The following is a 15,257-nucleotide window of genomic DNA, read 5'->3' as shown; positions in this document are numbered from 1 at the left end:
TATAACAAGTCTGACAACTAAATTATGTATGTCACGGACCCCACTCGGGTATCAACAATTTTATAACTTTACCACACACACAACATCCGTCATTTCATTCAAAGACAGTGCGTACAAATACGTCCATGGTTTTCAACACATTATTGCCGGGATATAATACGTTGCCAAAAAAACCCTTATTGTCCAGAATAAGAAATTGTGTATTTTAGGCCCAAAAAAAAATATTCGGTCTCTGGCCACGCGGCTTTTTTTTTTTTTTCTTCTTCTTCAAGCTTGGATTGTACAGACAAGGTGGGGTACTATTTTGCTTTTTTGGTGTCCTCATGTACATTGGTGTCCTCCATAATTTGCCTTGGTGCTCTTTGGTAAAAAAAATTGAGGTGCGGAAATAGAGGGCGCTGTTGGAGCTACCGCGGAACATTTTGGAAAAAAAAGATCGACGCGCATGATTAAAATTGACGCGCACGCTGACCAGAGACCGACTTATTTTTTTTTGGCCTTAAATGAGAGTGATTCGAACATCCCTTTTGCCAAACAAAAATTGGGTTTACTAAGCGGTGAGGAATTACAACTGCCATATCACCGGTTCTTCCTCAGTATCTTGCTCTTCTGATTTCGTCTCGAGATCCTCTTCATGTTGTGTATCTTCCGTCTTCTCGGTTTCTCCAATATCACCTGCCTCTTCTGCTGGCCTCGATGCTGGAGTTGATGGCAGATCTATTTCCACGAAGGAAGACCCAGCTTCACTTGTCGATATGTCAGGAGCCTGCTCTAAATTACTCTCTTTCTCGGGTGTCTTGAGACTTGTATCCAACTCTGGTTCTTGAATTAGTTGAGCATGCTGTTTTTGTTCCTCTACTTGCTTGGCTGGGGCGTCTCGAACTGCATCTGTCGTTTGAAAATCTTGCTCTTGTTTAGGTTCATTCTCTTTGTCTGGTGATGCAAAATCTACATGTACCATTTGATCTTGAAATGATGCTTCTGACTGTTTCGGTTCCTTTACTGGAAGGGGTGGGGTGTCTGGGGACGGTGGCAAATCTATATCTTCAAAGGGTGATGATCTTAGATCATCCGTGGTAACATACATCCTTTGCTCGGACTGTGGTGCTGCCTTTTCAACTTCGACATCAACATCTAGATCTTGAACTGCTTCAGCCCGGTGTTTCTGTATCTTAGCTTGTTTGGGCAGGGTGTCTGCCTCTAAAGGCGTTTCCTCGGCTTCCAGGGTTTGCCCTGCTTCCTCATATGTTGTTTTCTCTAGACTTTGCTCCGGTTTACTTTGTAACTCTGCCTCGGTTCCTTTGAAATAATCAGTCACTTCTAAATCTGCCACCGAATCTAGCTCTTCTTTGGGTGCCTCGGCACGTGCGGACTCGGTTTCTGGATCGGGTAGGAAGGCAGGTGCTTCGACTGAAGTAGAAATCTTTGTCTCAGCACTTGATCTTTGCTCTTGTTCTCTCTCGGGTTCTGGTTCTTCTTTTCCCACTTGTTCCTTTGTATCTGGGGCTGGATCCTCAATCATTTCACGCTGTGGGCGTGGACTCTTGACATCCTTTTGTTCTAGAGGCATTTGATCGGATCTAGAATCTACCTGCTGAGCTGGACTTGCCATTTGTTGCTCGCTTGATTCCTTTTGTACCTCGATTTCTTTCTTCGACGTCTCTGGAACTCTTGCCGCTTCAACATCTGCTTCTGGTTCTTTCTCTTTCTCTCGTTCTGGAGGGCTAGGATCTTGTTTTTCTCTTCCTGTCTGTGATTGCTCACTTTCACATGTCAAGTTGTCTTCATATTTTCCACCCTGAAAATAATTGAATTGGAACAAATATTACTCTTATCACAAAAGCACGAGAATGAAATAGACGGGAAAATCTAGACGGAGAATATTTTCTAAAATTGATATACATGTAAATGTATTTTAGAGTTTCAAGGGAACGTTTTTATTAAGTTACTAGAGTGTGACCAAACATCCTCAAATAAGGCTATACAGTCACAAGAAAGCTTCTGTGAATGTTATTATTTGTGAACTGATGCTTGCACTAATAGATATTTATTTTAGCATACACATTTTTTCTTTGATCACTGTTAAGGTCTCAAAGACAGCTCATTTAGTGATCAAAATGCTACCAGAGAAAGTAAACATTTTAGCCGTATTATAAGTGTAGTAATGTCAAAAAGAATCACTAATCTTCTGGATTATAAACCAACCGCTGTCAACCCCTCTCCGAGGTCAGTAATTTTCTTCTCGACCACGTTAGCGATCCGTCGGAAGAAACCAAGGCGTTCCTGCTCCGGTTCATCAGGAACCTCTTCGGTGGGTGCAGGTATCTGTTGTTTGAGTTTGGCCACCTGGAGTTGCAGTTTGCCTATCTCTTCCAGCAACCTCCCCACATTGTTGATTAGCTCAGCTTTGTCTAGTCGAAGGCGTTCCAACTCGTCCTTCTGGCTGGATTTATCCCTCTCCAGTCCGCTGATGAGATCGCTGAGATGCGCCTCTTGGCCGTCCCTCTTGGCCAATTCAGTGGAGTGACTGGCCATGAGCTGTTGTATCTTGGCCTGGAGAGCGGCGATCTTGTCCCGTAGGTCTGCAGCCTCCTGGTCCCTGTCAGTAATCTCCGTCGTCTGTTCCTCTCTCAACCCGTCTGCCTCTCGGGACAGCTCGTCGATGTTCTCGGTCAGTTGGGTAGCCTCCCCGACTACGTCGATACTCAAGCCTTTCAGCGGGTCCAAGTCATCCAGCTTGCGGCGCAACTCGGATGACTTTTCGTTGGACAGGATGAGATTTTTGTTGAGAGCCTCCAAGCGGTCTTGGGCAAAGAATCTGAACGGTGGAGGAAATCAGGCGTCAACTGGTCTATCTGAAACACTTTGACACTTTTTTTGCAAGACTACACGGTAGTTTTACCAAAAAAGAAGAGCACAAATTCTTTCAAATTTCGTAGGGTAATTAACATGGGTATAGCTGTTTAAAAAGTTGTACGAAAATGAAACAAATGCGTGGAGGTACTTGTAACTCGTTTATGTTATAGAGTATAAAAGGCATCAATGACGGTTCACTATAGTTTAATAATACGTCTATCACGTGGTGTAAAGTTGTTAGGTTACCTGAATGAAGTGACGTCATTCCTCAGTAATTGTACATCACGTGTTCGTGCTGCTTCGGAGTTCGTGGAGGTCGATGACAAGTGATCCTGAACGTAGCGGTCACGTGTCAGTTTCAAGGCCCGCTACACGTGGGCGAGAAAGGAAACCATATAACCCAACATTGATAAACCTCCTTTTTTCTTTATCCCTGGCACCACAGTATATTTCAATAGTCGGTCATATTAGATTGAAAGCGAAGTAAACTCTTCATTTTTGGAACTTGCGAGTTGACATAAAATCAACGAATTATAATTCATTATAGAGTAATATCCGTCTGCTCTGATTGATAATTGAAAATTTGCAATTAAACATACCCTGATGTTTTTGCACCTTTTTAAAAATTGGAAGCGAGGCTTGGACCCACTCCAATCATAAAATTGTCTGGCACCATCCCATTCATAAGTTTACAACTCCTAAAACAGATTCAGGGAACGCGATCTCTTTTTCCTCGTGAACAAGGTCTATTGTGATATTAAAGTGCTGTCTAATTGTTAGCCTAACACTAAGACTGTACGGAAATTAAAATCTTGAAAATTGGTAGTACCTGCGACTCATCGCCAATTTATTTTAATTCAATATTTTCCTTAGATGTTAAAAAAGTACAAATGACGTTTCTATTTACCGTGTACCCAGCAAGCTCTTCTTTGGAGTATTTGTCTTTCTGAAAAAGAAAGAAAGATGCAATTTCATTTTGTAACGTTAACGTTCTGCAAAGTGACATGCGCGGAAGTTTACTAAGACTGTGCAAGTGTCTTAACAGCCGGCAGTTCTGTTCATTTTCCACGTTAGATAAAATGGTTACCCCTCCTACTGTTGAACAGTCACAGGTAGACCATCCGCTTCCCCTGTCATGCCTGTTACACAGGCTAGCATGGGCGTCGCGAGGAGGGGGGGGGGGGGCGAGGGTCAAAGGGGGGGGGGGGCACTCCCCCCCCCTGGAAAATCCCCCCCCCCAAAAAAAAGAGAAAACAAGAAAGAAAAAGAGGCGCGAAGTCATAGTGGTGTAAATTTAATGGGGGGGGAGGGGGGGCCAAAATGTCCCTGCCCCCCTCTAAAACCGATAAATCGAAAAATGTGTTGAGAAATATACAGGCATTTTTGGCAAAAATATGTTTTGCCCCCCTCTAGAAAAAAATCCTGGCGACGCCCATGCAGGCTAGTCAGACTAGTAGTCACCAACAGTCATCCTATTTCAAGCAAGCACTCTGACTAGTCAAATTCAGTCAACAGACAAAAGCAGGCAACTGGTAGCCATATTTGTCTCATCAATTGCCTACAGTCAAAGCACAGTCGTATCAACTTACATAAACATGTAGGCTGGGAGCTCTGAACTGTTGAAAACAGTCACTTGATTGATTTTGACTGAAGGGACAACTTGGCACAGAATGTATGTTTGCATAGGAGTTAAAAGAAGAAACCCTTACCCGGTTGACTTGTTTTCGTCGTGCGCATTTGAGCCAAATTCCTACAATGTATCTGCAGAAGCCGAACAAACTCTTAACGGACGGGATCAGGTTGAAGGGGGGCGGGAGTGTTCCCACGGGGCGCAGGAAGGAGGTCCAGGCAGCGGCACGGTGAAACTTCCACTCCGTGTCAGCGTGCTCCTGTAAGTGGTCAGATAAGAAATATAGACATCCGATTGCAATGGGAGGTACATTCACCAGTCAAGATCTTGTCTAATTTGAAAGTCAACTCGGATTTCAACTCTCTTACAGACAACTGTGGCAGGTTCTGAGGCCCTAATCTCATGTCTCTGCTTAAACGTAACAATCCAACTCCCCCCCCCCCCCTGCATAAAATTTCATTCCTAGGGTTGAAGTATGTCACAGGCTAGCATGCTAACAGCTTTACAGTGCTTTATGGAGATGAAATTTCGTTGTTAGCAAAGCCATTATATAATTTTCGAGATACGGCGAAACACAGAGAGGGCACTGTTTTGGTTACTTACAAATTGGGGGAAACGTTTAATACAAACACATGGGAGTTTACCCAAATCAAAGAGCGCCACCGTTTCTCATAACGGCTGACGACATTAATAGGCACAGGTGATTTTACGTCCCACTTTACCTCTGTTAAGTTGTACGTGTTGGACAGCATACCGATGAGGGCGTTCAGAAGGACCAACACGGCAACGATGTGGTAGGCGAGGAACAGGAACGTGCCGACAAACTCGGCCACGGAGTAGTGGGCAGTCAGCTCAAGAACGTCGAGATCTATCATCCCGAATAAAGACCAGTACAGGCTCGCAATAGTATCCAAAGGTCTGCGAATTGGAAGGTCAAACATATACCAATGTCTATCAATGAATTAATAAACTTGTTTTGTAAATAGCACTGAAAAGTTATGTACCGTACGCAGTGCATGATATGACAGTAATGTTGCAGAAAATGGCGGCCAAGTCCACGCAAGTCGAAACACAAGTTCCATCACATGACAGACCGAACTTGACAGGAGGGGGGGGGGCCGGGACCTGGTACCATATTTCAATGGGGGGCGCGGTTCAAATTGGACGATTTTTAACACTAGATTACAGAATGGTGTACCGTATTTTGAACAGGCGGACATTATACCAGTATAAATCTTTTGGGGTTGTCACAAGGGGGGGGGGGGGGGTTCGACTTATTTTTTTATGATAATTTTTTTTTGGGGGGGGACAGAGCTGGGGGGGTTTTGACCCCCAAAATCCCCCCCACCCCCCTGGATCCGCGCCTGGACGAGCATGCAGTCACAAAGAATGCCCTTGTCACATTTCTTTGAATGGGTTATCAATCACTTTCGTTTAAGCTAGATACGACTTGTGATTTACTTGTGATAGACATGACAACAGTTTTGGCAGCAAAGCCTGTGCTACATAAATTCAAGAGATCTGGAGTTAGTAAGCTCAAATTGAGCATTCTACTCGCTATACTCTCTAGTCAAATCCATTTACTGTTACATTTCCGGAGGCTAGGCATTCATCAAGTTTTGTTTCGCCTCTCTCCTCTTGCCTCTCTCTCTGGAACTCCTTGAACCCAAAACCTTTTCCCTTCTATACCAATGCCCTGTAATTTGGGTCAAGCGAAATTTTAACGATATCTTTTGTTAGTTCGATTTCGGGGTTCTTTTTCTGGTTTTTCTAGTTTGTATCCCCTGCTTCTGTGAGGGCGATACCCATTAAAAACTTGTAAGACAGTGCGCAATTTACTCACGTTGAGAAGCCGGTCAAGAATGCGCAGTCTTCCCAACTGCCACCATCTGCAAAGCACGGGCGTGATGCCGCCTGCCCGGCAGAGTAGTAGTTGCTGTACAGACCGATTGCGAAGGCTATCCAGATCACCACAAAGATGGCGCAGAACTTGAGAATGTCCCCCACCATGGCGCCGAGAGAGATGCGCAGCGGGCCGACCGTCTCGCTGACCAACAAAATATTCGTCAAGCGAATGAAGGACATCACAATGGTGACCGCAAAGAGAGTCTGGGCCACGATGACAGGCTCGAACTGGTCATAGTCGACTACTACTTGTTGAAGGGGTGTCAGGGATTGCCTTTCAGCCGCGTTGTTCATTGCACCTGTCATGGGGTGGCAGTTGGAGAGAACCCCCGTGAGTATCCCGTCGACACCCTCGGCTAGAGTGTCGTTCAGTCGGCCTTGGAAACCCGACAGGACTGTCGACACATGGTCTTGCAGATCCGTGAAGTTGCTGCTGTCGATGTGACGTGCGGAGCGACGAAGCACGACATTCGAGATAATCTGTAAGCAAAATTGGACCACACGTTTGATGCCGATTTTGACACCTGATCACAAAGTGTTTTTACGTGTTAGGCCAATATTTGATGTCTCTTTAAAAAAAATGCCGTGTTTCAAGGAATTACAGTTCAGTAAAACGGGCTTTGGATTTTGAAATGTTCTGTGGAAAGCTAAAAAGTAATATCTTTCAATGAGGGGATAACCACGGACTAAGATTCTCTACAACACACAACTCTTGGAGAACAAATAAAAACGTATCATCATTTATATTTTGATGAACTTACATTGATCTGTCCATTCCACTGAAGGACGAAGACCGTGACGTACAAGGCTATGATGATAGCTTCTACGATGCGCATACTATCAGACAGATATTCCTTCAGGCCATGCATCATTAGTTTCTTCATGTGTTGCCACATCATACCTGATGAGGAAACCAGTCAGACAATAAATTGGACGGAGTGTACTCTGGGAAAAATGTGGTAAAATTAGACTCAAGAACAGTCCAACTTGTACCCAGCTGTAATCAGATGGGTTCCAGTTTGACAAATTACTAGTACACTTTCAAAACTAGGGTCAAATTGTTCAGCAATGTCATTTGCCAAACATTGGTTTGAAATTACCTCAACTCAATGTCAATTTGGATAGAGAATTTGCCCAAGAATGCAGACAGTTGGTATACTGACCAACGTTGGGTTACATATGTTAAACATTGATTAAGTGTAAAATGTATTTGGTTTAGTATTGTTTTAGTGTCCTTATAGACATGGCAGCGCTCACCGAGTATCCAAACCAGAAGCAGTGCATACATCCCCTCCGCTACCTGATAGTTGTTGACCTTATCGATCACAGTCAAAGCAATGATGAGGGTGAGGAAGGTGATTCCTGAACCAGAGTACATCAGGAACATCACGTACCTACAAATGAAACCACATTAAAACAACCAAGTGTGATACTTTTGGTATAAAAGTAATAATTGTTTTAAGATGTAACTTTTCGTAATTTGTGCTTGTAATAATAAACACATTTTTCTCTTTTAAAACTTATTGTTGTTGACGCTTTGAAGGCTGAGAAAGTTTAAAATAGTTATATAATTAATGTTATCTGTCACAGTTTCAAATATGATTTTCTTTAATCTTAAAGTAAGCCTTTGATTTTTGGTTTCGATTTCAGGGTGGGAGGCCTTTGAACTGTGTTTAATATCCTGGTAATCTGTCCAAGTGGTATCATTTCCAAGCAAATTAAAAACTAAAAATTACACGATTTACATGTACATGTATATACTTACGGATTCCTGGCGAATCTAACCACTTTTGGGACTGGAAAGAAAATGTACAACAGACAGATGACGGGATAGCCCAGCATGACAAGGAGCATCAGGAGAATCTGATACATAAAGCCTTGCTCGTTCCAACTCAGGAGGTTCCTGTAGAACTGCCCGATGATGGCCTTCTGGGAATGAGGGTGAGCTATGAACTGCAAGGCGAAAAAAGAAGTGTCCCCCATCACCTCGTGTCGTGTAAAGTTGTGCCATTGCCACCGCATGCCATGTCATGTCGTGCACAATTGTTTTATCTTCATTGCATATTACGTAATTTGATCCAATTGCCATTGGACGTCATGTCATGTCATGTCAAGTCTGGGCATTGTCATTTAATGTCATGTCATGACAACTGACTATCCCATTTGAAATTAATTACCACAAAACTATCATGCCCTTGTTCATGAAAAAGCACGACCTCCATGACATGTCGTATTGTGTCATGCAAAATTGTTTGATCTCCGTTGCATATCATGTAATTCAACGTCAGTGTCATTGGATGTCATGTCATATCATGTCATGTCAAGTCTCTGCAATGTCATAAGATGTCACGTCACGTCAAGTAAAAACCGACACCTATTCTAACCTCGCTTGATATTCATATGCATAAGATAATTGGGTTGGTGAAAATATGACTCAAAGGAGAAAATTGTAATCTCGTACCTCCTTCTGTTCGTACATGATCCCCTCAAACACCTTGGACAGTGGATGTTGCCTGCCGATCTTATCTCGGTACTTGTCATTGTTGTGGTATCCAAACAGGGCTAAGATCTATCATACACAAAACATGAATGAAAAACATGTGAATTTAATGTCACACGATTGACACATAATCGCTTACATTCGTGGTCGCATGATTAAGCTTTGTTACAAAAAAATGATTGGCCATCCCAAGAGAATCTTCAACAAACATTGCTTACGGTGAAACAATAATTTCTGGAATTCTGTGACTGTGGATCATGAATATTGTCATAACACTCTCCTGAAAGTTACTGAGTGATAAAATTAAATTTAGATATGGACCAGAGTTACCTCTCCACTTGATGCTGACTTGCCCAAAATGTCACCGGCAAAGACCTCAACTCGCTGGGCAAGCTCCTCCAACTCAGCGCCGAAGTCAGTCCAAGCCCGGCTGAGGGACTGGAGCTTAGCGGTCATAGCGAAGGCGTAGCCGAAGATGTCTGTCTGGGTGGCCAAGATGTAGGCGGGCTGGGAGATGGCACGGTAAACGTGGAGGGTGGAGATTGCTTGGGTCAGGGTCACCTCGCCACCCAGAGAGATGGAAGGCTCGTTGATCTCAGCGCCGAGATCCAGCAGCAACTGTTAGATTTGGAGAAATTACATCGAAGAAATCGGGTGGACATATGGTGGAAAGCGTTCCTACTTGTTTTTAGATGTACAACGCAGGTGCGTATCCAGGTTTGGATCAGCAAGTGCAAGAGATAAGTAGTCACCAGCATCCCTAAGCGGGGGGGGGGGGGGGGGGGGATTTTGTTATGGAATTACAGCGACAGCAGTGTTGCAGGAAATAGCATAGGCCTAGACATTTTAAATGGTGATGAAAAGTGCAATCAAAAGGAAAAAAAATAATTAAATGAAAAAAAAATATAAAAACACCCGTTACATTCAAACAATTGAGATGTTGGGGGGAAATCATATCCTTTTTATTTAGCTGTTACATTTCTGGATCCTCCAGTTTTCTTAACCTTTTTGTACATTTCCTAAGTAATTAGGAATAAGACTAAATTCCATCCCTTTTCCACAAATTGGGCTTGAGATCAATATACATGTAATGTCAAGTCTTACCATCGCAGTACCGTAGCTGTTCCGCTGAGCAGCAAGAACCAGAGGAGTCAAGGCGGGATGGAAGTCGCCATTATCGCAAGGAGATGACAGCACCTCATCGCAAATATCCTGCTCCGTAAAAACAGAGACAAATAATCAAGTCATTTTAGGTTTTTATTTTGATTCAGTGTGGCTAACATTGTATATACGTTCGCGAAACAAATGAAATACATAAACAAAGCTATAGGATAACAACAATTTTCAATGCTTACAATTTTATAACTTAAAAGTTAAACAAAACTGAACCTAGTCTGTACATGTAGGCCTATGCCCTTGTGGTCTATGTGACTACTTTGGAATTGGGAAAGTTGGCTTTCTTTTGTCTATGTTTTTGCTTATTTCCTCCAACATTTTTGTTTATTAGCTTCAAGAAAACTTGTCATTGTATGAGCTTTAGAATCAATGGCGATAAAACCTTTGACATTCGTCCCATGGAGCCCCCTCCTGCCCCGCCCCCCCCTCTTCGCACAGACATCATCCATACCTCATTTACTGACAAATACTGGCAGATAGCCTTGATGGCATCTTCGAAGTCAACGTCGATAGCACGAATGAGCGCATCCCCTAGCGGTATGTCGTATTGGAGTAACACATTGATGATATCTGAGAAGAAAGACACAGGATCCCGGTCCAAGTTTATTAATAACAACATTTTATGAAACTGCGGAGGTTTCATTTACTCACCAAGAAGAAAAAATAATAAACTCACCCCATCCCACCCCCTCCAGATAAAATATATTTATCACAACCATTATTAAAATACGTGTATATTGACACAAAACCTCACATTGTGGCGTTTACTGAAAACCCCAGCCCAGAAAACTGTCAGCAATTTTGAAAAATTGACAAGCTATCTTTTTAAAAAAGACTAACAATTCCATTTGTATTCTGATCGAGGTCAATTTAGTGGTGCAGCATAGCCACAATATGCTTAAGTATTGTGCAAATTGTGATAAAAGCATGAAATTTCGCAAGTTGGTTCTTGGCACCTATTAGTTTACAGTCATGTTATAAATTCAGACCCCACAAATAATTTTGAGGTGACCTGTCACCTCGTTTCTCCTTATTTTATTGGCAGACGCAATATGATGGAGATTGGAGTAGAAATCTGTGGTTCTGTTTCACAATGTAAAGCGTACATATGTCAAGTAATATTCACTCTTCTGTACTTATATACACCCTGCTGTATCGAGATGGACTTGGATAGCCATGGTTTTTAACTTTTTTACCAAGACCAATGGTCACTGTAAGAGAGTGATACTTGTCCGATGTGTCGCTTATATTCTTTCACGTTTGCGTCTGCCCTTATAAATAGGCAAATTGAGATTGGAGGTCATGCAAAAAAATTCTTTGGGGTCTGACTTCATGACACGTTGTAGAATAATTATGAAAATACATTCCTTTTGCTCTAATTAGACTTCAGTCATGAAAAATGGCATTTAGAAGATTAAACATGATAAATAAAGGCAATCAGAGTACACAAAGTTCATTGATCTCGCAAAGGTCATCAGAGGTCAAATATGAAATGGCTACATATCTGAAAATTCATATCACGGCAAGAATACCCAAAATATTGATATGGGTTATAAAAAAATGGTGTTTTGAATAGTTAATCCTCTTAATATCTATACATAGGATACGCAAAGTTAATTGACCCTTGAAGGCCATTAGAGGTCAGATATGAGATTCCCTACATATGAAATTCTTTTCATAGTATGAGCCACTTAACATTATGACTTGGGGCTTGAAAAAAAGGGGTTTAAAAGGGTATTTCGTATAAATAACTATGAATAGAGTTAGTGCAGTTAATACAAAGGTCGTTGACCTCTGGAAGGTCATCAAAGGTCAATTGTGATTTTTTTTCGCATTTGGTCGTTATTTACATTGTATGAAGACTATACAAAGACTTAGGTCATAGGAAAGTGATATTTTCAAGCACAATAGGCATAAATACAGTATTCAAAGGTCATTGTCCCCTCAAAGGTCACCAGGGGTCAAATATGAAATGCCTCCATATCTGAAAAATTTTGTCATGGTATGAAGAACCAACATGCGAAGTTTCTTGCTTTTATCACAAAATGCACAATTCTGTCCCTATGCCGCACCACTATTTTTTTTTAGATCTGAATACAATCGCTCATCCGCACTTCCGTGAATAATAACACTACTGCTCTGAGTCGTCTTTCCCACTCTACTGCTTTCAATGGAATCCAATGGAATTAATCAGGCAGAATATTTATTATCTCGCACAAAAGACTTTTCTCAACGCAAGATTTCTGCTGTAATGGTGCACAACAAAAACACCACTATACTTTGAACGCCAGTTCTTAAGTTTACACTTTAACGGCTCCAGCTAAGGCCAAAAAAAGTCTCCGGTTTCTAGTATGCGCGCACGTCGCCGAAGCCATGCGCGTCGGCAAAATGAAAAAGTTTTTTTCAATGAAAGATGATGTCTCAAACTGCCAAACTCACTGGTTTGACTGGAATCCGGCTGCTGAACAATTTTAACGTGTTTATTTAGATTGGGTTCAGTGGTCGAGAATAAGCTTTATGTGGCCTCTCTGGACTCCCATATATTTGCACTAAGTTTAGTCGGGCACCATTTGCAGTCATCAGCCGACATTTGAAGCAAAAAAATCAGGTAAAAAAAAAAAATCCGCATCGCCGCACCACTTTTTGGGCAAGCTCCATACCAGAAACCGGAGACTTTTTTGGGGGCCTAAGGCACACTGTAGTACATTCATCAAGTCGCTATAGGAATGTCGGATTAAAAACAAAAATCAGGAGGATGTATTCAGGAGGATGTACCTAATTTTGATGACGAACACATACTATTGCAACCAGTACGTTAGGCCTTTACGTACATGGACACCATTAATCCACCTACGCGTATATTCCATATACGTACGCCACTATTTTTCCCTGCAATGACTCTTTAAACATCAGAGAGGGATAATATGTCCTAGAAAGTGAAATTTAGCAGGGAAAATATTGAAGTTTTCAGTTGGAAAACACAATTTTTTTAGACCAGTCTCATAGGGTGTGTCAAGTGGCATACATACATATATATATGGAATTCTTTCCATTACCAATCCAATGATCAAAGCCGAACACCGGTACTATCCCAGGCCGGCCAGGCCCAAAAACATGCGAGTCGACTTGTCTCAACGCCACGGCCGACTTGTCTCAACGGACATAATCATGGTCGATTTGTCTCAACGGTCGAGTTGTCCCAAATCGAATTGTCTCAAGGGTCAAGTTGTCTGACCCCCACACACGACATGCGAATAGACAATCCAATCAGCTTGCATCAGTCCCGTAACAGTTATTAACTTACCAAGAAAAGAGTCCGTAATGGCGTCGGCATACAGCGTCATGTTCTCCTCGTTCCTCCAGTCCCGGAGCCATCCTTGTTCCTGCCACTCCCCCAGCAAGGTGTCCAGTTTCCGCCCATTACCCGTCTGTGCTACTCCCTTTACCTCCTCATAACGAGCCATCTCCTCAGCCATACGAGCCTCGCCAACCGCCGGCGCCAAAACCCCTGGTTCCCCGTTGGTTTTACCGCTCAACGCGCTCCCATTCCTCTTCACTCGTCCTTTTTCCATCTCCTCAATCTCCTCAATCTCCTCCATCTCATATGCTTCGTTATCCATCTTTCCAAAATTTTCTTACCGATCCACAGTCTTGAGTCGACTCAGAAATCCCAGTTAGACTGAGAAGTAAACTCATTAGTAATCCGTTACCCTCAGTAACAGTCACTTCCGCAAAACACGCGAAAGAAAACGATCAAATTAATCCAAAATGAAAGTACATGTACATGTACTTGTCTTTCAATTCTGTTATGGTATCACAACACGTACCGTACCTCGGGAGATTGCGTACCGGTATGCTGTTATTTTGCCTCATTTGTTGCTGCCGTCCGTAGCTAACTAGCTACGCCTGGGTGCTTCCATGAAAGCAAATGGAATTCGGAGCACACAAATCAAAAGTACGGGTCCCAAGGATAGCTACTTGCATGATAAAGAGATTTGCACAACACCAACTTGTGTGGCTCCTCGAATCTTTTCTCGAATCTCTTCAATGTGTGGGCGCCTAATTCTAAGACTTTGGTGCCTACTTCAAAACGAGGACTGGAGCACAAACGATACTAAACGAAGGTTTGCATAATACCAACTTTTGTGGTTTCTCGAATCTTTTCAATGTTTGGGCGCCTAATTCTAAGGCTTCGGCGCTTTCTTTGAAACGAGTACTGATGGAGCACAAACGGCATTAAAGCCAGGTTAGTGGTCAACCACCCGTGGCCTGAGGAACGGGAATTATATTATTGTAAAGCGCTTTGAGGTCGTTCATTCGATGGAAAGCGCTGTATTACAATCATATTTTTTTTATGACTGCTGATGACATTGCATCCAGTGGCGCACCCAGAAGGTGCACGATGAGTAGCATTTTTGTACAGGTTGTTTGTATTACAAAAACGCGGCATTGAAATTGACCAATCACCATCTTAGTCCTGATTCCGGAAGAAATGACGTCACACATGCTTAGATACATCAGACGTTAGATAGGAGACTGGGCTCCGTGAATAACGGGTGATACTCAGACTACCCCCCCTCCCCTCCGCCCCATGCTTTCTCTTGCATTCCAAGGCAATTTGAGAATAAATTAAAGAATTTTAGCATCCATTAATTATTTTTGGCCCCATTACACTTGTGTCATAATATAAGTCTGCAGCGGCTGAACGCGGGGGGCGGGGGTTTGACCCCGCTTCCCCCTCCCCCCCCCCCCCCCACCCCAGATCCGCCACTGGTGTAGAAATCAGTCCGAAAAGCATTGCTTAATCGAAAAATACAATTAAAAAAATTCTGGTTTTACCATTACATATTTCAAATATAAACTTGTTAGTATTTTGGCTTCATGTCAATAAGTTCTGAAGCAGGATATATCAAGGACTGGCCAGACAAACACGCCAGATAATGGTCTCCAGTTTAATCACAAGAACATGCAAGGACTTTCTTTTCAATTGCAATTGTGAGATGGAGAACTGTTTACTGTTGTAGTTTGAGTGAGATGGCCTTGGGTGTTGTCTGATGTATAAATGATGCCCAACCTTGCTTTAAAAAAAAAAGCAACAGACGGTTACTAACGTCGACCGTACATAATCACAGTAAAAAGAACCTGCAAAACAATGTTCTGGATTAAGTACGAAGGATGAAAACATGTAGG

The 15,257-nt window shown here is 42.5% G+C and overlaps 1 protein-coding gene across 1 annotated transcript; it reads right to left on the bottom strand.

Annotated features, from left to right (window-relative positions):
- Positions 1 to 486: 486 nt before the first annotated feature.
- LOC119732091 (short transient receptor potential channel 6-like) lies at positions 487 to 13,996 on the bottom strand. Its single transcript, XM_038205478.1, has 15 exons — positions 13,372 to 13,996; positions 10,519 to 10,637; positions 9,996 to 10,103; positions 9,222 to 9,509; positions 8,853 to 8,960; positions 8,157 to 8,344; positions 7,649 to 7,785; positions 7,153 to 7,292; positions 6,330 to 6,871; positions 5,209 to 5,404; positions 4,566 to 4,745; positions 3,764 to 3,802; positions 3,103 to 3,224; positions 2,206 to 2,818; positions 487 to 1,798 (listed from the first exon to the last, which is right to left on the bottom strand). The coding sequence occupies exons 1-15, from the start codon at positions 13,685 to 13,687 to the stop codon at positions 566 to 568; spliced, it is 4,329 nt and encodes a 1,442-aa protein (XP_038061406.1). The 5' UTR covers positions 13,688 to 13,996; the 3' UTR covers positions 487 to 565.
- Between the last annotated feature and the right edge of the window lie 1,261 nt (positions 13,997 to 15,257).

This window comes from Patiria miniata, unplaced genomic scaffold (genome assembly GCF_015706575.1).
Source record: "Patiria miniata isolate m_02_andy unplaced genomic scaffold, ASM1570657v1 HiC_scaffold_24, whole genome shotgun sequence".
NCBI lineage: Eukaryota > Metazoa > Echinodermata > Asteroidea > Valvatida > Asterinidae > Patiria > Patiria miniata.
This window is presented reverse-complemented; position numbering and strand designations above follow the sequence as displayed.

Excerpts from the sequence above, each read along its gene's own strand:
- LOC119732091 (XM_038205478.1), bottom strand. The coding sequence starts at position 13,687 with ATGGATAACGAAGCATATGAGATGGAGGAGATTGAGGAGATTGAGGAG. Across the intron at positions 5,405-6,329 it reads TTCTTGACCGGCTTCTCAAC|ACCTTTGGATACTATTGCGA; the intron begins GTGAGTAAATTG and ends TCCAATTCGCAG. Across the intron at positions 2,819-3,102 it reads AATGACGTCACTTCATTCAG|ATTCTTTGCCCAAGACCGCT; the intron begins GTAACCTAACAA and ends TCCACCGTTCAG.